The following is a 23,233-nucleotide window of genomic DNA, read 5'->3' as shown; positions in this document are numbered from 1 at the left end:
CCAGGATCCGTCTCGTGTCTTGTGAGGAGCCGGTCCGTGCCGCTTTATCACATCCCGTCGGATGAGATAAGGGCGGCGATGACCCTGGCGGGTCAGGCGGGTCGATGCGGCAGCCGCATCCAGATAAGCGTGGAAAGTTTGGGAGTGGATAACCCGACCGAGAAGTTTCCCCTGCGGCAGGGAGGCGCGGACAAAGAGAGACCTCCGTAAATAGGAAAAAAAAACTGCCAACAAAGGAACAACCTTGGAGGTAGAGATGCACCATCTCTGGGCTGGCTTGTGGATGAAGTAGACTGGCTAATGTGCGTAGCCAGCAGCTCTCGGCGGGGGACAGTAGTGACGCAGCGACGTGCAACCCGGCTTGTGCGCCTCGGACGGTGTGTGTAAGCATATTCACTGTTGTGACCTTGAGCGACGTGCTGCAAACTGCACCGAACTGAAGAAGGCCACGGCACTACAAGTCGAGCTAATCTGCAAGCGTGCATTGAGGACGCTCGGGCAGAATAGGTTCGAGCGAGTCCGAGGCCTTTCTGGCTCACCCGTCGCCCGGGGGCGAGTTATCGCTTTTGAGGATTCGGGCCTTCAACTAGTTGGGACGCATCTGAAACAAAAGCTGTGAGTTTTCAGCCATTCTTTTTTATTCCTCCGAAAATCGATCATGACGCTATTCCCAAACTGAGAATATCGAGCGGATAACTTTTGCTTCTGAAAATCTCGGCCTTCCTCGGCCTGCCAGCGAGGAGAGCGAGTCCTGGGAGGGCTCCCGCTCGCCGCTGCTGCCGGCTCCTGTGCTGAGGGGTTTTTACAGGACCTTAGCGTACTAAGAGCACAAGTTCAGCTGTAATTAACATTATTGATCTGCGGTCGTTTCACTCTCTCATCCACATCCTCACCACGCACCATTTATCCCGAATTAATGACGGCGGGGGGAAATTGACACGGGGAGTCAGCACAGTGCAGAGGGATTATGTGTCCATGTCAAGCAGAAATAAATGGCCAAAACAAGCCCAGGGGGGGCCGAGAGCGGGGGAGCCATAGCGATGCGGTCTTTCTTACCCAAGTTCCCGGTCATCAAATAGGCGTTGTGGAAATCCTTCATGCCCAAGCCAACGATGTGGATGAATTCCTCTATGACCTGCATGAGCTCCACTGCACCCGGGTAGATCTGGACGGAGAGATAAAGAGCAGAGAGGGTTGGGTTAGTTCCACATCGCCGCAGCGATCGCGCCGATGCAACAGCAGACGGAATTCCTCCCGGGAAGTAACCCGCAGGTGGAGGAGCGTAAAACGGGAAGAACGAACAGGGACGACCGCAAGTCATAAAAGTGTCGTTCTGCACGTGCGGATCATGTTTTACTCTCCTGTTGCTTAAAGACCGCTGCTCGGCCCTCCTTTTTAAAAAACACACAGAGTCAGTGGTGATTGTATAGGACCCCTCCCCCCACCACCACCACCCACCCCCCCGGTATGTCGGTATGAATACGGTTGGGAGTCGGGACACTACGGGTCAACCGGGCCTTCAGCGAGGCCCGTCAGCACAGCTATCGTGTCCAAGTCGATATGCCAAAAGCAAGTTAATCTGACAATTGACCTTGGAGAGACCGGGTCACTATCCTGGATCCAAATCTGTTGGCGGTGGGTCAGATCAAATCGAAGGGCCGTGATTTGGTGCGAGCAGTCTTCCTCCTTTGATTTGGACGGCTCGCGCTGAGCTAAACTTAGCGGCGTGTACTGTAAGCGATCAAGCAGCAGCACACGTCGTGCATGTTTCTGCGACGTCGACAGATACGGCGTGACTCCGGAAGGTAGCACGAGCTTTGCACACTCACGGGTTTACCAAAACATTTGAAAATGCGGGTCGGGAGAGTGTGAGAAAGCATAATGAACTGTCTGGGGCAACTGTCTCGACCACAAAGACCTTTGACGTGATATTCAGCGATTAAGACCTCACTCTGCATTCATATTCATGAGCGCCCGAGGTCCCCCCCCCCCCCGTATCACCTTCGTGTTCTACGTGCGTGCCTGCACAAGTGGCGGTGCAAGGCTGAGCAGCAGATCAGTGATGCTGAAGCTGAGCGCCTCTGACACAGCAGAGTGAGAGCCATGGTGGGGGAGAAAAGCACATCACTTTATCCCTTCCGGCATGTCTGACGCACAGTGCAGTCATGCTCACTCTGCTGGTCTCCATAGCAACCGCGAGATGTAGCGGCAGCGCTGGGAAATGGCTGCACTGGAGGTGCTGGAGACGGAGCCCTTCCTTACAGTGCCATGGTAACAAGGGCACGTCGGTGAAAACATCGGCTTATACCTTCTCCTGGTCATTTCGACTATAAGGAGGGGGCGGGTTGTTACGTGACCTCTATATACAGTTAAAACTGGCTCTGGACTTGACAGTCGGAGCAGATGGTCATGTAACATGTAATGCACGGGCTTCCCTGGGCTGAAGCCGAGGGGCCCTGGATTTCCAAGGACCTGTGATGACTATTAATAATAATAATAATAATGATAATAATAATAATAGTAATAATATAATTTGCAGGGGAGGGTTAATGTCATAAATTGGCAGCACGGTGGCGCAGTGGTTAGCACGGTCGCCTCACAGCAGGAAGGTCCTGGGTTCAAGCCCCGGGGTAGTCCAACCTTGGGGGTCGTCCCGGGTCGTCCTCTGTGTGGAGGTTGCATGTTCTCCCCGTGTCTGTGTGGGTTTCCTCCGGGGGTCCGGTTTCCTCCCACAGTCCAAAGACATGGAGGTCAGGTGAACCGGCTGTACTAGGTGTGTGTGTGTGTGTGTGTGATGGCCTGGCGGCCTGTCCAGGGTGTCTCCCCTCTTGCCGCCCAGTGACTGCTGGGATAGTTTATCCTGAGAGCAGGATGAGCAGTTCAGATAATGGATGGATGGTTAAGATCATAAATCCTTTATACTGATTGGCCAGTTTGTCGCCAATGGCGATTTGTTGACGCTGATTGGCCACGTTGATGTCACGCGCTCTGGCGACCTCTTAATCGGGGGAAGAAGAAAAAAAAACATGGCGGAATTTCGGAGACGTGAGAGCGGTGCTCAAAAGCGAAACGCCTCAAAAAGAAAAAAAAAAGCGAGACCAGGAATTACTAAAAAACAAAACAAAAACAAAACAAAAAACAAAGTTAACGGGGTTTTTCCAGAAATGCTCAAAGCGCCGAAGCGGCAGGTGCGAGTTGTGAGGCTCGGCGGCTAGCTAGCGCGCTAATGTTAGCATGCTACCTCGGGAGAGAGGCGTTAGCTAGCCGGGAGGCCGACAGGCAGCTCTCCGTATCGCGACGTGCCCGTTGTGAAGACTTGCGCTACCGGGGCCGTGCCAGCTGGCAGAGATCACTCTCTCAACCTGGGTTGGTCAAGACTAAATTGCGTTCAACCCAGCAGGGACCGAGGCATCTGACGCTAATGTCCACTGAGAGTGACCGTGCATAGGGCACCGAATGTCCAAGGGGTGAATCAGGGATTTTGCCACCGAGACAACAGGGCGCAGACACTTCGAAGGGTAAGTCGGCGTTTAATGGCAATGCTTGTTATTATTGCGTTAATATGCACTAGACCAGGGGTGGGCCATCTTATCCAGGCCTGGATAAGATGGCCCACCCCTGCTTTCGACTGTTTATGCAGCTTGCGTTCTCCAAAGGAGTTGAATCAAGTGCAGCTGGACTTGGTATATATCCGTGAAGACGTTTCGCCTCTCATCCAAGAGGCTTCCTCACTTCGTGCCTTTCTGACTAGACCAAGCTAGTCTGACTGGCTGCTGATGAGACTCAGAATTTATCCTCTAGGACGGTGTTTCTCAACCCAGTCCTCAAGGAACCCCTTATCCTGCATATTTTCTTTGCAACCCTGAATAGGTACCTGTTTGTAGTTATTCAACCAATCAGCAATGAATTTTGTCAGACGTTGCACACCTTGCATAATTAAGTGCTGCGAGATGATTGGTCGAGTAAGTACAAGCAGGGCTACCAATGCAGGGTTACAATGAAAATCTGCAGGATAGGGGTTCCTTGAGGACTGGGTTGAGAAATACTGCTCTAGGAGTCGTTGTCAGAGCTATTGATATGCGTGGCTCTTTGTGATCCGATGTTTGCTTGCAATGCATCTGGTGACGTCTGTTGTATTTATTGGTGGTGTTTTGCAGCGGTGCAGAAATGTGTTGCTGATGGGGTTTATAGTTGCACTGAAATATTGAATCAGTGTGACATGTCATACTGTTGGAGTGCAATGTTGAAATATGCAATGAAGTATAAATGAAGGGGATTCATGTACAGTACATTTGTTGTGGTGAGGCTCAGCAGTATCACTATGTGCAAAGGTAAACCGGTTCATTGTGGTTGGTGGTGGACATGTGGTTATGGGGAGTAGAAGGGACTCATGGGTTTAGCCAAACCTAGGGGCCTATGACAGGATTAAATCATCCCCTGCGCATGAGTGTGAGAAACTGGACAGTTAATGACTGTCCAGTTTCCAATCCTGGTCTGCTTAGGTCACATTACACTGCATGGCCAATGCGCACTCGGTGCGGGGGCTAAACTGAAGCACAAATCCTTGGACAGCCGCATTGACTACCCCTGAAATAATTTACCTTGTTGCCAACCTCCTTTGGGCCCCCTGTTGCAGAGGCAACTCCTCCTGTGGCCGTGATGTCTCACCTGTCTCCGCCCATTTGTCAGCCCGTCTATCTGTGTGTCTCACTGTCCGCCTGTCTGTCCGTCCATTTGTCTACCTCTACTACCCCATGCTCCCGCATTCCTGCAGGCTAAAATGCAGACTTGTGAGCCCCTCTCAGGCCGACCTACCTTTGAAGCCTGCCAAACTAAAGCTTCTGTGAGTAAACACCTCATTAGTGCCTGCAGAGAGAGCCAGGACTAACGCGCCTGGCAGAGGGTGGACTGCCTGGGCTCCTCAACATCTCAGTTGAGCTGAACCACAGAGAGACGTAGGCAGGAAAAGTCTGTTATTTGTCGTTGATTTTATTTTAAACAGCCCCTCAGTCATGCACGGTGCTGGTAATACCCACTTTAGGTCACATTATCAGTGATGCTGACTAATGTGCCAATCTGCCCGTTGCACATTAGCACTCTTGATTATGAACGGTGTCTCTGAGAGTTTAGGTGCATGTGACTTTAGGGTTCAGCTTGTCTCAGACACAAGTGGCAGTTTTGAAAACAGAATTGCCACCGCTCTTGCTTAGAGATGTAGCTGACAGAGGATATGGCTGGAAGCAAATCTCCATGGAAACAGTGTGTGGAAATTGCTTTTATAAAAAAAAAAACTCTATTGTTTCAGTGTTGAGGTCTGTGTCCGCTTTATTTGCAAGTGATAGTAAGACTCTTATGGTATCTTGGGTATTTGTACTGTATCGATATAATGTAATGACTATCAAGGGGACCCTAAAGGTGCTCACATGTTAGATGAGCCACCATAAAAAGGGAGCGCGCGCTTCAGCCCAAAGTAAGAGTAGCACCATGTGTTCTCATGTGTTCAGACAAAGCCAAGCTCATGTTTTAGTCATACCCTCACAACACTGGTAGTCATAATCTGTGCTAGTTGGGTAAAAGAGTGCAACAAAAGGATTAATGTGATTACAGGAACAATGGAGGACATGATAATGACTGGACACTGTGTGGCAGTGCTGCTGCCACCATGTGGAAGATCGAGGAACTGACTCTTTACGGCAGAGCAGACATCATAACCCTGCTGAAAGAACTCCTGCAACGATTCCCACGGCAAGAATGAAACTTCTTCAGGAAAAAAAACATGACTTGGGCAACGCCATCATTTCCTCCACCATCCAGGGATTGTAAGTACTCATGTGCTTAAACTAGATTTTCTTTTTTGTAGGCAAGCACTCAGGCTAGAGCTTGAATTATTTATTCAGAGTATTGAAAACGTGCTTACCTGTTGTGCATCTTCCCATTTCTCCCTATTTTCCTCCTCCAAGAGATTGCTGATGATTTGAAAGAAGTTCTGTGGGGATGAAAGAAAGCATAAAAAAAAAACCTTATACACCCACACACAAACAGCACACAGGAGAGATGTTCTTCTTGGCAGAAACAGCATGCCCTTAAAAAAAGCATCGTATAATTAACATATCGTAATTTCAGAGAAGTTAAATAAATAAATAGTGGCGCCCTGCTAAGGCATAATGAGGATCCCTGGTGGGCTGGCACTATAACCTCTTGCTCTGCACAATAGCAAAACACATGAGATGAAGTCTGTGCAGCAACTCTGACAACCATCGCCTTAAAACCCCTTGCAAATTGCAGGAACATGTAGTGCTGAAGGACAACAACACAAACTGGAATCAGTAAAAAAGTCCAAAAAACAAAAAAAGTGAAAGTTAATGTTGTGGATTGTCCGATTCCAGAACGCTGGGGGGGGGGGGGATGCCGGGGGTGCACGCCTGCAGTAGTAATAGGGCCCTGTCTGATCTTTGGCCTTGTTATTTCGTCTGGTCTACTATGTACCTTGGGGGTAGGCTCTCTCTTGACACAGGCTATCTGGTTTTCTACTTGAATGCTTATGCTCCCTCTGGTGGCAGTGTGCCCACTTTAACACTGCATTAGCGCAGGGACACGGGGAGGGGGTGGGCTGGCTGACTGCTCCCCTGTTTGTTCTCACACTCACACACACCACACACACGTATTTGCCATAGAGTTGTTATTAGAACGAGAGACACGATGCTCTCGCCATCCCAAAGGTTTTGATCGACTGCAAAATGAATGAAAGGGCTCCAGCTCAGAGACATGATTGGAAATACAATTAGGATTTTGTTTTTTTCTGCAGAATCATCCCCAGTTCCTTTTCGATTATATAAGCATACTATATATATTTCACAGACACTAGTAAATATATGAACATCCACCCAGGGGAACAGAAAAACTCCATGATGCCTCAACCACCCTCCAACCATATCGAGACAAATCATTTGATTTTTTTTTTTTTGTATTGTATGGTATTGTTACTGTTTACTGTGGACGAAATTTTAAAATGCTATAAAATACACATGCTGATAATCTCTGCAGATCAGCAGAAACTCCGCGCTGCAGGAGGGATGTTAAGACAGAACAATAAAGCAATATTCGAACTGACAGGAACATTCACGTCTTCATAGCATTTGTTCTTCTTTAAAGGAGCCCGCTGATGGGCAAAACCCTCCGGGGAAAAATAAAAACGCTTGCTAGTATCGCATCTTATATAAGAGAGGTATTTGAAAAATGGGGCACAAATATAGGAAGGCTTGGATTCACAATTAACATGAGGATGTTCAAAATTTGCTGTGGTCATTCTGTCAGCCATCCCACATCGAGTTACATGCTCTCTTTCTCGTATTTGAGTGTTGTGTTAAATTAGATGTTCCCCGTATTTTTCCAGATTTTTCCAGACCTTCCACAAAGACCAAGTAGCGACAATAAATGGAGAAGTATGGGGACAAATTCACACACACAAATGCATGTGTGTGCATGCACGCACGCACGCACGCGCACACACACACACACACACACACACACACACACACACACACACACACACACACAGATTCTGCAACATAAAAACAAAACACCAGCACTGCTCAAGCGTCACCCCGTGACAGCAGCCGGGGAAGGGCGTTTTTGAAAATGATACAGTTCTGCGGACAAGAATGATCTTATTGGAGATGGAGGAGGAGCTTTAGCTATAATCTCCATCATCCTATTGACACAAAGAGGATCAAGACTGCAGCCAACCCCAACATGATGAGATGAAACTGCTTAGGATGGGGAGGGAAAGATTTCTCGCACAATGGAGCCATTGGGTGGGCTTGTTAGCCGATATTATTTGTTGCATGTTCGAAATCTCTAAAAAAACAACCGCCGTCTCTGCCATCACATCCCACTGGGCAGCCATTCGTCTCCCCGGCAATGGCTAAACATGTCTCAATCTATACACCATGTGGTTTTTAATACATCTCACAACATACAGCCTCTTTTTTTTTTCAGCTTTTTCTCCCCAGTTGTATCTGGCCAATTACCCCACTCTTCCAAGCCATCCCGGTCGCTGCTCCACCCCCTCTGCCGATGTGGGGGGGGGGGGGGCTGCAGACTACCACATGCCTCCGATACGCGGGGTTGCCAGCTGCTTGTTTTCACCTGACAGTGAAGCGTTTCACCAGGGGGACATAACGTATGGGAGGATCACACTATTCCCCCCCCCAGTCCCCCCGAACAGGCACCCCAACTGACCAGAGAAGGCACTAGTGCAGCGACCAGGGCACATACCAACATCCGGCTTCCCACCCGCAGACATGGCTAATTGTGTCCGTAGGGACGCCCAACCAAGCCGGTGGTAACACAGGGATTTGAACCGTTGATCCCCATGTTGGTAGGCAACAGAATAGACCACCATGCTACCCGGACGCCCGATACAGCCTCTTTAACCTTATGTCTGCTTGTGGTATACATGTGAGATGTATTCTTACGCCCTTTTATGAGCCACGGCAAAGATAATTTTCGGCCATGTTTTGTGATAGACAACAAAGTTCTCTGAGTCTGACTCTATTAAACTCACTGAAAGTAAACAAAAATTCAGATTCAGACCATTAATTTCCCCTAAAAAAAAAATAGACACCGGTGTCGGTCACTACAGGTGACTACTGAATGTACCGCGGTCTGATCCAGCGTTGAGCATGTGCACCCGTCTCTTAGGAAAAAAACCACACGGGTTCATCACTGACCTGCACGTCGTCCGAGGACGGCTCGTAGCTGGCCCTCTTGAAGGTCTCCGTCACATTGCGGAGGATCTCCACGGAGGACAGCAGGTCCCCGGCGTAGAAGTTCCTCCTCTGGGTGAGGTCCAGCAGTTTCTTGGTGACCTGGGACATGCCGTCTCCCGCCAGCATCCTCTGACCCTTGACGAGGTGGCCCTGAACCTCCAGAAAAAAGCAGACGACAAGACTTGGGGCATAGGTGTTCTCTGCAGGGCGGTGTCGGCGACAAGCTGTGCTACATGGTGGAGTAAATGAAGCGTGAGCAATCACGGGGGGAAAACTCTACCCCTCTCCCCATACCACCCACCCACACGCGCCCCCCCCCCTCTCCAAAGACCTGTATGTGACACCTGCATCTGAAACGGGCCAAAATATTTACAGCCTTCAGCCTGTTTTTTGATGTTTTTTCTTTTTTAAATGAACTAAAATAATACAACAAAAGTAGCGGAGCGTGACACAGATGAGTTAGGCAGACGCTGCACAGGCTTTTTGATGTCGTGTCACTGCAGGAGGGTTTTGCGCTCCGAGCAACACAACACAACACATGCACAGGTAGGTGCACACGCGCAGGTGTCGCACCGACTCTTCTCTATGACGGTTTGTTTGTCGGCCCCATCTTATCTTTTCCTACCGACCCACCTTCTTAAATGTCAGTTTGTTCTTTGTCGGGGACAATATACGCAAGATAAAAACAGCTTGCAAACACGAGAGAGTTAATCTCTCCCCTGCAGCAAAGCTATTCTTTTTCCCTTGAGGAAGAAAGTCCCAAGTTTAAGGAAAGACAAAGGGAATTAATATTAAATCACACCTGTTCCAACGCATAAAGATGGCAGGAAGAGACACGTGGGAAAATGCAGCGAGGATGAAGAACATGTGAACGAAACTGAAAATTGCCAGCAGCCCCGTAAATTAAAGAGTTCGAGGACTCGCCGAGAACCATTCATTACACATGGAAAATGGCAAAATTAGTGTTTTAATTTGCTTCTCTGTTGAAAGTGGTTAATCTTTGGCTATGGTGTGATGAGGGTGGTTGGATTGGGGGGATGGGGGGGGGCACTGGGGAGGTAATTTATGATGCATTGGAAACAGAGGCAGAGAGGAGGGAGCTGACTTTGCACCTACTGATTGCTGCAAGTATCTGAATTCATTTGTTATGCATCGGGCATAGCTGGGCTGCTCCCAGAAGGCCACACCACGGTGATCCAAAGAGCAGCGTCGACTGGTGGTGCCTGCAGAAGGGAAGGAGACAGAGACGGATTTGGAGGGTGGAAGGAGCGAGGGAGGGATGAGAAGGGAGATGAGGATATAGACGTAGAGGCCGTGGGGGCAGTGGAAGAAGGGGTGTGTGTGTGGTGGTGGTGGTGGGTGGTGGGTTGCAGGAGAACAGGATTAAAAAATAAAGGGAAGGCAAAAGGAAGGCCGATGGAAGTGGTGCAGGGAAAGGAGAGGGACCGAAAAGAAAAGGGGGGATAGAAAGAAGGGGGAAGACAGAAAGATTAGTGCTTGTTCATGAGAGACTTATCTATTCTCTTGTCGATTTCTTTTGCCCATCACCCACACACACGCTCACATTTCTCACTCAGTTAGGGCTTATTACAGACAGACAGACAGACAGACAGAGAGGAAGGGAGAGAAGTTTCCAGCAGACAAATACTGCAGTATTTGCACTGTCATGGTGCTGTATAATTGCAGGTTATCCAGCATATGCACGTGTTTGAAGAACGCCACCACGTTCAGTGCAATACGGTTTGTTTCGAGCGTGAAACGTGCTGCAGCCTTGGTAGCTGTCGGGTTTCTGCAGAAACACACCGAGTCCAAAATAGCAAAAACCACCCATTATCCACCCACGTTGCAGCACTGACCCAACATAGGGGCCCCACGTTGCACCTCCATAGATGTCGGCCTGCCGGCGCGCACTTCTCACATCGCCCCACTCCTCCAACACAGGTGTCTGACATCCTGAAGAAAATTCTCCCGGCGCAAAACATTTCCCCTGGCATCGCTGTTCCTCACAAAACCTTTTCCTTCTGTTTTATTTTTCTCTCGCTCTCACTCTCTCTGCCCGTATCTCCATCTCTGCCTCACACACACACACACACACACACAAACTGACAGATACAGCACAAGATCAAAACCACACCTCCGACGCCCCCTTGCTCTTGCTCAGTTACTACCTGGTGATATGCACCGAGGGCCGTCTGAGCACACACAGATTGTGGGCGCACCCATGCAACAATACATGACCTGGGTGAGAGGGAGGCGGGGGAGAAGACACCCCACCCCCCCCCACACACACACACAAAACTCACTGATTTCCCATTTTATTAGCCATTAATCTAGTTATAAAATCATGGCCCAAGTATCTAAAGATATATAAAAAACAGGGTTTTTTCCATCTTTTATTTATTTACCCCCCCCCCTTTTTCTCCCAATTGCACTTGGCCCATTACCCCACTCTTCCGAGCCTTCCCGGTCACCGCCTCACCCCCTCTGCTGATCCGGGGAGGGCTGCAGACTACCACATGCCTCCTCCCATACACGTGGAGTCGTCAGCCGCTTCTTTTCACCTGACAGTGAGGAGTTTCACCAGGGGGACGTAGCACGTGGGAGGATCACGCTATTCCCCCCAATCCCCCGAACAGGTGCCCTGACCAACCAGAGGACCAGGACACATACCCACATCTGGCTTCCCACACGCAGACATGGCCAATTGTGTCTCTAGGGATGCCTGACCAAGCCCGAGGTAACATGGGGATTCAAACCAGCGATCCCCGTGTTGGTAGGCAACAGAATAGACCGCTACGCCAACCGGACGCCTGGTTCGGTCATCTTTTAAACCCCAGAATAAACAATAAACATCCCCTGAAAAGTGCTGGCAACTGATTGTTAGCACCACTTGGCGATGTGTTGTTGTGTTAGATATTGACTGGACACCTGCGGGTCAGGCATTAATATCACACAGGATTTATCGGCCCTGACGTGGTGAAAGGTCAGCGTAAGCTGAGAAAGACGCGTGGTTTAGACGGGAGCGGGCAAAAACAAGGCAACTGGGGAGCGTCGCATCCAGGCGCTCGACTGACCGCTGTGCTCAATCGACACGACTCGGAGGAAGGATGTGAACATTTCCCAGTCTCATCCCTACTTCCCTGTATCTGACGTCCCAGATGGGGGGCTCTAGCGGGGTCTGATACGGCGTTGGAAATTTCTGTATGGAAATTCAGCAAAATTTGATCATACAAATTGCCTGAGGGGAACGGGCATTTTGACGGCACAATACTGGGAACCAATTTAATATTTCATTAGTTTATGAGGAAAAAAAACAGCCGGGCAAAATCGTGCCGATAATGAGCATTTTAAACCATAAACCTTGTAGTTATTTGTTTACTGATACCCTGTGGTCTGCCTGAAGCCTCAAACACATTTGCTCCCATGCAGTAATTAAAATAAAGGATTCCGAGGCTGTGCCAATGTTAATTTGATACCCCGAAAAATAGGATTTGTCTCACAAGTACCCCCCCTCCAATACTTATAGCACAAGACAACCAGCTAAGGAAATAAAGACAAATCTTCATGTCCTTATCAGAGCTAGTGCTAAATACTCAAATGTACAACAGCCATTAAATGTACTGGGATTACACTATTGATACTAATGATAATAAGAACAACAACAATGGGAATATTTAGGGTGATTGTTAAAGCAAAATTGCCCTGTGACGGCCCGGCGGCCTGTCCAGGGTCTCTCCCCGCCTGCCACCCAGTGACTGCTGGGAAATCCCTGTGTTACCTCCAGCTTGGTCGGGCATCCCTACAGACACAATTGGCCGTGTCTGCAGGTAGGAAGCCGGATGTGGGTATGCGTCCTTGTTGCTGCACTAGCGCCTCCTCTGGTTGGTTGTTTATTTGGTGCTGCTGCTTTTTCTTTTTTTTTTTTTTGGCAAGGTCTCTTGAAAAAGACATTTTTAATCGGTGAGACTTCCTGCGTAACTGGAGGTTGTAAAAGAATAAATTTAATAATATAAATCCATCCATCCATTATCCGAACCACTTATCCTGCTCTCAGGGTCGCTGGAACCTATCCCAGCAGCCATTAGGCGGCAGTCGGGGAGACACCCTGGACAGGCCGCCGGTCCATCCCAGGGCCGACACACATACCTAGGGACAATTTAGTGCAGCCGATTCACCTGACCTACATGTCTTTGGACTGTGGGAGGAAACCGGAGCACCGGGAGGAAACCCACACAGACACGGGGAGAACATGCAAACTCCACACAGAGGATGACCTGGGACGACCCCCGAGGTTGGACTACCCCGGGGCTCGAACCCAGGACCTTCTAACTGTGAGGCGACCGCGCTAACCACTGCGCTACCATGCCGCCCTATAACAATGCAAATATTAAATAAAATTAAATAAATATAATAAGAAGACTGTGCATCTTTGTAAATGATAGGAAAAGTAAAAAAAAAGCAGCTCAGGATGTCAGTATGAGTATTCCCAGTACCTGCTATGCAAACATCACTAAAATACAACATGAAGCCTCCTGTGAAGGAAAAAAAGCTCAGCACGGTATGAGAAGATGAAGCGAGCAGTAAACACGTGGCTCATGATCTCACCAGTGGCATTTGGCGGACATCTGTTGAAGGCCAGTTCCCCTGAAGGCGTCCGTCTCCACACCATGGACACTGCGTAATCCTCTGGACAAATCTCATAAGGAGCTGCGGAGCAACGGAGGAGGTGCACATTATACAGTATTCAGTACCGCTGGTTCTGATCCATCTCACAAAACCCCCTGTCCAACGTGACACAACGATGTCTTCATGTTATTTTAAACACGCATCGAAATCCCGAAGGTAGAAGTAGTTTTACCTCTCGAGGATTGGAGTAACAGTTTCTGGGATTTACTTCATGGCATTTACTCAGTAGAAAGAAAACCAACTTTATTTTGAGAGCCTGGCTGTTTTAAGTCACATCCTAAAATTTAACATGTTTATTTATTTACAGAGCAATTCCATTTCTTCGGAGACCAAAAAGCCAAGAGGCGTGCATTTTTCATCTGCTTTTGTCTTTATAAGGAAATTTCTTAAAATTACATTTTCTTTTAAGTTTAACCTATTCATAATCAGTGGAGAAAGAAAAAGGGTGTCTGCGTTAAGTTTCCTCTCCAGGCTGTTTTCTCTTATAGCTCAAGTCTTATGAAATTGTAATCCACCCACAGAAATGGATTTGGCTCCCCGGCGGGATAGCTATCTTCGCATTTTCCCGGTTCTCCTCTCTCACCTGAGTTTAATTGTCTTTTCACAGCACAATCATTCTCTGGGTTACCTGGGCAGCGCTGGTCACTGCACTTGCGGACTTCTTCGCCCGTGCCCTCGCACTTTTGCCCAGTGACCGCCGCTCCCTGGCACACCCGGGCCCGCCTCTGCCAGCCGCCGTCGCAGGACTTCGAGCAGCCGCTCCAGGGACCCCACGGATTCCACTGCCCGTTAGCTGGAGGAAAACCATCCACGGTCAGACATGTTTCCCCCCCCCCTTTTTCTCCCCAGTTGTGCCTATCCAATTACCCCACTCTTCCGAGCCGTCCTGGTCGCTGCTCCACCCCCTCTACCAATCCGGGGAGGACTGCAGACTACCACATGTCTCCTCCAATACATGTGGAGTCGCCAGCCGCTTCTTTTCACCTGCCAGTGAAGAGTTTCACCAGGGGGACGTAGCACGTGGGAGGTTCACGCTATTTCCCCCTCCCCCCCGAACAAGCGCCCCGACCGACCAGGGGAGGCGCTAGTGCAGCGACCAGGACATACACACATCCGGCCTCCAACCCGCAGACACGGCCAACTGTGTCTGTAGGGACGCCCGACCAAGCCAGAGGTAACACGGGGATTCGAACTGGCGATCCCCCGTGTTGGTAGGCAACAGAATAGACCGCCACGCTACCCAGACGCCCTCCATTTGCACATTTGCGTACATGTTAAATGGTGCAGACGATATTACTTTGAGGAAGTATTGTCTTTCCCTCCATCCGGCTGGACCGTTATAACATGGTGCGACCCCCCCCCAGGATACCATGCTGTCTTCAGCACTGCTTATTTAGCCTGTTTTACACAGATGCTGTAGCGATACAGAGCACAGCATAAAGATGTGAGAATCAGCTCATTTGGTCCAATACACAAGCCAAATGAATGCAGATTTTGTTGACTTTGCTAGTCTGTTCTACCCTGAGACACGAGCAAAAGCGTGTTTCTGATGTAAGAATATAAGATGCAAATAATCACAAATATACATCTTTTATGAATAAGTGGCAAACTGTCTGCTAGTTATTTGCCTCATTTTGCCAATATTAAAAAAAGCTGAGGTTTTCAAATGCAGGGGCATTTCATACCCTTTAAATGCACATTGTTAAACAGGAAAAAAAAAAAACAGATGCTCCCCCTCAGCAATGTAGTAAATCAAATGCCCTTGTCTGAAAGGAAAGGTGTGACACCCTGTTAGGGGGAAACACACTATCATTTTAACCTACACTTACCCTTTCCTTACATCTACAGGGCAGGCTCATGTCCTACAGCTAACCTCTGTCTGCACTGGTTCCACTTGGATGGAAAGGAAATTATTGTAGATTATTGAGACCTGTTCTCGGTATACATTTATAGAGACATAGCTATATAATTAAATAACTATACTAAACCTGGCTGCACTTGCCAAAAGTGAAAATGTTTTTGAATGTTTTTAAATTCTGTAAAGGTTGCATTTCAATGAAGAACAACTTACTGCCTAAATCTCGCCATCAACTCTCTTGACAAGCACATACTAAATTTACCATAATGGAAATTTTGGGTACCCCTCCCCCATCTCCACTCCCCCCCAAAAAAGGAAACTGTGATTGCACGAGCCACACAACTTTTTTTTCTACTTTATATTCTCCAGTTTGTCTTTACATTTCTTATCTTTAAATTTTTTTAGCAGAAAATTAATCTTGTTTTTTAAAAAAAAAAAAGGTCTTTTTGAGAAAGGCAAAATCAGCTCTTCAGCACATGTTGAATTGTGTAAGCTATTTTTTTCTCCTCGTGAACTTGAACTTCCTAGCTTTCCAAAAAATCCTTGGATATACTATGTATGAATAAGTGCTAATTTTGAATTGCCAGTGAAAATACAAGAAGGAGCAGTCATGTTTGAAAGCTTAACCTTGTGTTCTGTTCTGAAGGGTGCCATGCCTCCGCGGCTTAGCTTAGCCTTAGCTTAGTGGCGTAGGCTTTGACCTCTGGCCTACATACAGACAAGCAGCAAACGGCTAAATAGAGAAGGCTGAAATCTGATTGATCATTAAGTTTCTAAACCTACTGATGCCCACTAACAGAATGACCCAGTCTGATGTCATCTTAACAAACAGTAGTCACAAGATGGCAGATGGTTCACTACTCCAAACCCGTCTAGTCTTCTCTTTGGAAAAATCAAAGTTGCCTCAAATAAGGGGGGTCAGTATGTTCCCTCAGCCTTGTGGGTTAGCTATCGAATAGGTTAGCTGTCGGTTAAGGTTAGGTTAAGGTAAGCGTGGGTCAGGTAGAGGTTGAGGTTAAGTCAGGCTAAGGTAGTTTAGGTAAGTTCAATGAAATAGGGTTGAGGGAACATCGACACATTCCCACATCAGGTCTACAGCTGACACAGGGAGAAGCCATTGACTATTTCTTTGAGTTAAATGCTATCTTTTGATCACATGCATGACTTTTGAAGCAGTAATTTACTCACAAGGAAACTTGCTAACCAGAAGCTAACTGTCAAGAATCTGATCGTAACACGCTAGTGGTTCAGCTAGCTAGTGATTTTATTTGCAACATAGCTCTTGGGAGTAAATTCCTGCTTCAAAATTCACAAGTGCCAGGCATCCGGGTGGCATGGCAGTCTACACCATTGCCTACCAACACGGGGACCGCCGGTTCGAATCCCCGTGTTACCTCCAGCTTGGTCAGGTGTCCCTGCTGACACAATTGGCCGTGGGAAGCTGGATGTGTGTATGTGTCCTGGTCGCTGCACTAGCGCAGTTGCAGCCCTAGCGTTAGCTAGCGCACTAGCTAGCACTAACTAGAGCACTAGCGCTCTGGTCAGTCGGGGCACTTGTTCGGGGGGGAGGGGGAACTGGGGGCAATAGCGTGATCCTCCCATGTGCCACATCCCCCTGGTGAAACTCCTCACTGTCAGGTGAAAAGAAGCGGCTGGCAACTCCACATGTATCGGAGGAGGCATGGGGTAGTCTGCAGCCCTCCCCGGATCGGCAGAGGGTGTGGAGCAGCGACCGGGATGGCTCGGGAGAGTGGGGTAATTGGCCTGGTACAATTGGGAGGAAAAAAAAGGGAGGGGGTCAAAAAAATTCACGAGTGCCAACCCAAGACCGAAATTGACTCAGAACAGAATCAGTACGTGACTTAAACCTGTGTGAAACACACCCCTTATATGGAATATTTAGGGGTTTTTTTTCTTCATATAGCTTAATATCATGGGGATTTTGGCATATGAGCAGTGTCATCTTGCAGCTAATTTTGTTCTACAACTTGACAACATGGCCGGGCACTCTATATTGCTTTGGGTAAAATGTCTAATGTGCTTGTACTTGCAAGTAATTCAACAGCAATAGTTTGCTGGCTGCCAAAAACATCCACCCTTGCAGCCACATTGCGTTGGACAGAGGCTGAGTGTGGCGCCACGCTCAGAACTCGGAAACTGGTAACCCTCAGTGAATCAATGGATTTCATGGTTCCTCACATACTGTGAGAAAAACAGCCACATCTCCCCATTCCCTTTCACTTTCAGATGTGCGTCGACACCACATATTTACAAGCATGTACAGATATTTTAGTGGCCAGAGGAGCCCCATCGGCATGCTAGTAAACGTGTACTTATTTGAGGTTTGAGAGTAATCTAGTATTAAATACCTCTTATAGTGGTAATAAAATAAAGCCTCCGAGAAAAAGATAAAGAAAAAAAGGAAAAGAAGCAGTCTTACTCTGCAGCACTCAACATTGCATCAGGAGATTATAAGAGTGTTGGGGCCTTTATATGATTAGACAGTTCAAAGCCTGGTGGGGGCTACTAAGCTGATCTGGGTGCCTGAAATACATCTATGATAGTGACAGACAGTTTGGGCAGCTACCCCCGAATTAAACGAATGGTATACAGTATATTAAATTGGATTTCACAAATCCAATTGATAGAGCATGGTCATCATTTTTAATTCTTGCTACCCGGCTATTGAGTACAAAGAAAAGATGATTTTCTTAAGAGGAGGGTAAGCAGTCCTCCATGGCTTCAGGTTCCATATTTCATTTTGAACTTAAAGAACCAAAGACGACGATCACAATGGCGTTGGCAGGTGACAATTCTGTTAATTTTCACTCCCTGTTTCAAACCATAATTTGGAGCTCGGGCTCAAAATGGGTTATGGATTTAAGAGGGGGATTGGGTCGGGGGTTTTACCTGTACAGTCAGGATTATAGCACTCTCTGGTCTCTGCCCAGTGACCGCGGCACTCCGATCCCCCGTGGGCCGCCGCGGAGCACTGCCTGGTCCTGTGCTGAGTGCCATTGGCACAGGTCACCGAGCAATCGCTCCAAGAGCTCCACTCCTGCCACTGCCCGTCCACTGAGGCGCCCAACCACAACCCCATAAGCATATCCCAAGCGGAGGGAAAAAGAGGACAGAGAGGGGGGAAGAAAACGGGGAGGGATATTCAGATCACGGTTCTTGCGTGGGTTTGCAGGCAGTAAAACAGCAGCTCTTTGTGAAATAGGGAGAAGAAAAATACATAAGTGGGAATACCTGAGGAGTGCACTAGAAGTGTTTAGCAAAGCTGAACATAACTTCAAGTAGGGACTTATAGCAAGGGGAATCTTCACACTTGAAAAAGTGTGTTTCTTTTACAACCCTTTTCTGTGCTGGACGAACATTACATCTTGCTGCAAACATTACATATGCGTCAATATAAAATCTACACACTTATAATGCAAAATGACTATAAAACCAACTAATGACTACATATCAAGAACAAAATATATGTACGTTTACTTTGGCAAATATTTGTAAAATACCCCCACCACACACACATGATCCAGGATTGGAGGGTTCGCCACGTGTGTAGAAATGCAGCAACGCTACCGTTTGTGTTATGGAAAAACTCATCATCACTAATCTGCTTAATATTCATGGGCAATCGCACCTAAGTGATTTCCACCTCGGAATTGCAGTAATGACTCAACACGGCCTCTTAAACCATATCGTCGAGTGAGTGGCTCATATTAATTTAAATATTCACCAGTTCTTTCATCCATTCTCTTTTGTACGTACCTAAGAAATATTTAGTAAACTGATCTTACTTCACTGAACTTATGTTAAGCCAGTACCGAACATAAGAATCTATCATCGTCTGTCATCCATCGGGTTGGTGTTTAGATATTTTCATATTTGGACATTACCTTTCACAGCCGTCTCTCACATCATTTCTGCACTGTTGAATTTTACCATCATTTTTTTCCCTGCCCATTTAATTTGGATCGTAGCAAGGAATACATATACCTGGGCAGAGGGCAATGTTGCAGAGTTTGCTCTGCGTCTCGGGTCCATCACAGGCCCTGCCTCCATGTAAGGGCGGTGCACACATCCTCGTCCTAGTACGATGCCCACGGCCACATGTAAATGAGCACAGACTCCACGGGGACCACTCTTCCCAGACACCATGTACTGCGGACACAGGACAGGAGTCAGGCCAAATCAATGTCTATGTAATAAAATGTATGAAAACATAGCTAAAATAGCCTGAAAAACACACACCAAAAAAAAAAAAAAAAAAAAACATAAGGAAAAAAATGGTGTCAATAAAGAGTGCTGTAGGTCTTGCCAGAGACTTCAGATACCACTGTGCTTGTTGTTATACTGCAAATTAAAAATGTGCCCATCATAGATATAATACAGAATAGCAGGCGAAATCACCACTAACAATGTTATATTCCTTACAATTCAATACTACACCCAACAATAAGATACTGTACTACACTGCACTTTACTATATTAGACTTTATTGTTCTGCACTGTACTATACTACACCCTACTATTCTACACTATATTGCACTGTACTAACTTACGCCCTACTATACTATACTACACTATTATATTACACCCTACTATACTACACTGCACTATATTATGCCCTACTATACTGCACTGTACTATATCACACCCTACTATACTATACTACACTATACCGTACTGCACTGTCCTATCTTACACCCTACTATACTGCACTGTACTATACTACACCCTACTATACTATATTACACCCTACTATACTACACTGCGCTATATTACACCCTACTATACTACACTATACTATACTACACTGTACTATATTACACCCTACTATTCTACACTGTATTATAGTACACCCTGCTATACTGCACTGTACTATATTAGACCCTACTACCTTATACTATAATATACTGCACTGTACTATCTTACACCCTGCTATGCTGCATTGTACTATATTACACTGTACTATACTACATCCTACTATACAACACTATACTACATTACACCCTGCTATACTACACTGTACTATATTACACCCTACTATACTATACTATACTATACTATATACTATACTACACCCTGCTATACTGTACTGTACTATTATACTATATTATAATAATGCTATATCACACACTACTATACTACATTATATTATGCTCTACAATACTATTGCACTCTAATATAACGTGCCACGCTATTATATATTGTACCATACTGCACTATAGTATATCAAACTATATTATGTCATACTATACTATATGTACTCTTTTCAATATAATTTGTAATAATGGTAAGGACACATTTTCTAAATTTGGAATATGAATTGCAGACGTGCAGTAGGCATTCTGTAGTCCACAAGTATTCTGACAAATATTAACAACTACCCTCAAGTTACTCATGAGCAGCAGAAAGCGCAAACCGTCATTATGCATCCCAGCAATAGGCAGACTAATTGAAAAACAGAGAAAGAAAGGCTGTCCATTGTTATATTTATATTTGAGGGACGTTCAAAGGTTGTGTATTTCTGAACTACAGTTAGTGCTACGGGAGCTACATTACCAGACCTTGAAACCGTTCTGCTGCGCATACTTTAAATCACTGTGAATCCCAAACATTTATGACAGCGTTTAAATTAAATAAATCCAATTTTGTCTGCTATGTACCAGCAGGGAAGTGACCGCCAACCAAAATGTGATTATTATTTATTTTCTTTCTTTTTGACTTGCACAGAGAGCGCATGGACGCTGACGTTACACTGTCGGTATTCTGACTGCTTTGATCAATTACACGTTTTTAACACGGAAATAATTCAAAGCACGTTCTGGGCTTCCCTGTATTATAAGAGGCTAGATGAGCTAAACCATCTCTCTGGTGCGTGATCAAAACTGCTTTCAGATGTCTGGTATGTTGGGAAAATCTTTCTAATAAAGAGCCACTTTTTTTTTCTTTTCTTTTTTTTTTTTTTTACTGGCAAGTCCAGATCAGATAAAACGTACCATACAGCAGAGGCTGAACCTTACTTATTAAATGCCGCTCTGCTTAATAAAGTCAGACTATCATCAGGAAAGGTAATGAAATTAAGCCTTAACAAAGGAATGCTCTTTTATTTTGCCCTTGGATCTACATGAAGCTCATGCTCACAGCAGTCGTCTTCATCGCCCCCTTGACTTCTTCTCCGATACAATGCCGTATCACCTCGGAGGGATTTTAATTGGATTATAATAGCTAACACACGTTGATAAATGAGAAATCTGCGAAGTCGAGACCAGTAATTGCCACTTAATTAACAGTTAACAGTTTCTTTTTTTTTTTTTATCATGGTCTTTCTTTTCCTTTTTTATGTCATTAGTATGCTGTTGCCATTTATAGATAGCCATGCATTAACAACACCTTACAACACCTCCTTTATTGTGGGTTGTTGATTCAGTTTCAAATAGACTGACACATAGGCTTTTATTCACTTACTTTTTAATGTAAGAAAATCTGTGCACTATCACAAACTGTAGATAACTCAGGTGTTCTGCTCCAATAAATAAAGTGAGGTTTTTTATTCAGAAATATATTTTTGGTCAATTTTTGTGGGTCTCTACATGGTGTTACATTGGGGGGGGGGTGTTTTTTAGTGACTGGTTGATAAATAAATCTCAAAAGGTTTGGCACATAAAATAAAATGTTTAACAACGTCATGCCATGCCTTTTTGTTTTCCTGTTTATCAGTTTACCTGATGTCAGCAAAGGTAAAGGCAACGTAGCTTCACATTATTATTTTAGGAATTGAGGGGCCATCTAAATGGGATAAATAGAATGATGGAGACCTTTTTCTCTCACCAAAACAAATGTTCTCCTTCATGCTGTGTAAAAAAAAATAAATGTATTAACAGATTGTGTTGTTGTTTTCACTGAAGATGCCTGGGAGATGGCATTTCTTCCTTTCGTGTTCATTCTGCTCCCATATGTCTGATTGCATCATGTCCTCTTTTGGACATATCCCTTCATGGCAGGCTTTTTTATGGCTTGTGTGGATGTTATTAAATCAATCTTACTCCCTTCGGTAATATAAGTGATAGCCCAAACGATTTTACTGCCTGCTACCATACAAGTTAGGATTGTTCGTCCCTGCTAGAAAACAGTGGCGGGGGAACAGACGCGTTGCATTAGACGTTTGACCACAGGGAATTATATGGTCAGTCTAGATCTCTTCACTCCTTTTTTTTTTGGTTGGGGGGGGAGTCTTCTCCTTTATTCAGTCTCAATTTGGCATATCCAATTTCCTATTCTACCAACACCTCTGCCATTGCACATCCATTGCAGGATTTGGGGGGAGGACTGGGGGAGACATCTGCATGCATCCTCTGATACACATGGAGGCAATCCACTGGCTTCTGGTTTCTCTGTGGGAACATGTCGCATGCAGAAGCTCATTCTATTTCCCCCAGATCCACCCACAGCTGTACAGGCACCCCACCACCTGTAGAATTGCGGTGGCAGGACACGTCACCCCTGCCGGCTCCCCACCCAGGAACACTGCTAATTGTGCTCCCTGCGACGCCTTGCCACGAGCTGGAAGGCGACATCCAGAGGTGGAGGGTTCAAACCGTAAACCTCGGCATGAAACGACAGTGTATTAGGCTGCTACGTATCTCAAGCGCCCTTCCTCACTATTTTAAACAAGTTAAACTTCATCATGAGTCGAGGTGCTTCAGGAAATGCACATTGACAGTGTAGTTATGAAGTGTTTTATTTCTAAATCTGTTGTCACACTGCGTAGCTTATCCGCTCGGCACCTTTTACACCTCTTTCCATCTTAGGAGAGGGATCCCTCCTCCAGTACTCTTCCCAAGGTTTCTTTCTTTTCTTTTTTTCCCCCTGTGATTTAGTTTCTCCTTTCTTTTCTGTGAAGTTT

At 46.3% G+C, this 23,233-nt stretch overlaps 1 protein-coding gene across 1 annotated transcript in view; it reads right to left on the bottom strand.

Annotated features, from left to right (window-relative positions):
• The window catches only part of adgrb3 (adhesion G protein-coupled receptor B3), a 179,051-nt gene that overhangs the window by 67,720 nt on the left and 88,098 nt on the right, over positions 1–23,233 (bottom strand). Inside the window, exons 4-11 of the mRNA XM_056291703.1 lie at positions 19,321–19,485; positions 18,226–18,390; positions 14,086–14,250; positions 13,377–13,478; positions 9,888–9,994; positions 8,733–8,927; positions 5,918–5,986; positions 1,057–1,165 (exon numbers count right to left, since the gene is read on the bottom strand). Of these exons, the coding sequence (XP_056147678.1) occupies positions 1,057–1,165; positions 5,918–5,986; positions 8,733–8,927; positions 9,888–9,994; positions 13,377–13,478; positions 14,086–14,250; positions 18,226–18,390; positions 19,321–19,485 (1,077 nt within the window). The remainder of the gene's footprint in view (positions 1–1,056; positions 1,166–5,917; positions 5,987–8,732; positions 8,928–9,887; positions 9,995–13,376; positions 13,479–14,085; positions 14,251–18,225; positions 18,391–19,320; positions 19,486–23,233) is intronic.

This window comes from Lampris incognitus, chromosome 13 (genome assembly GCF_029633865.1).
Source record: "Lampris incognitus isolate fLamInc1 chromosome 13, fLamInc1.hap2, whole genome shotgun sequence".
Classification (NCBI taxonomy): Eukaryota; Metazoa; Chordata; class Actinopteri; order Lampriformes; family Lampridae; genus Lampris; species Lampris incognitus.
This window is presented reverse-complemented; position numbering and strand designations above follow the sequence as displayed.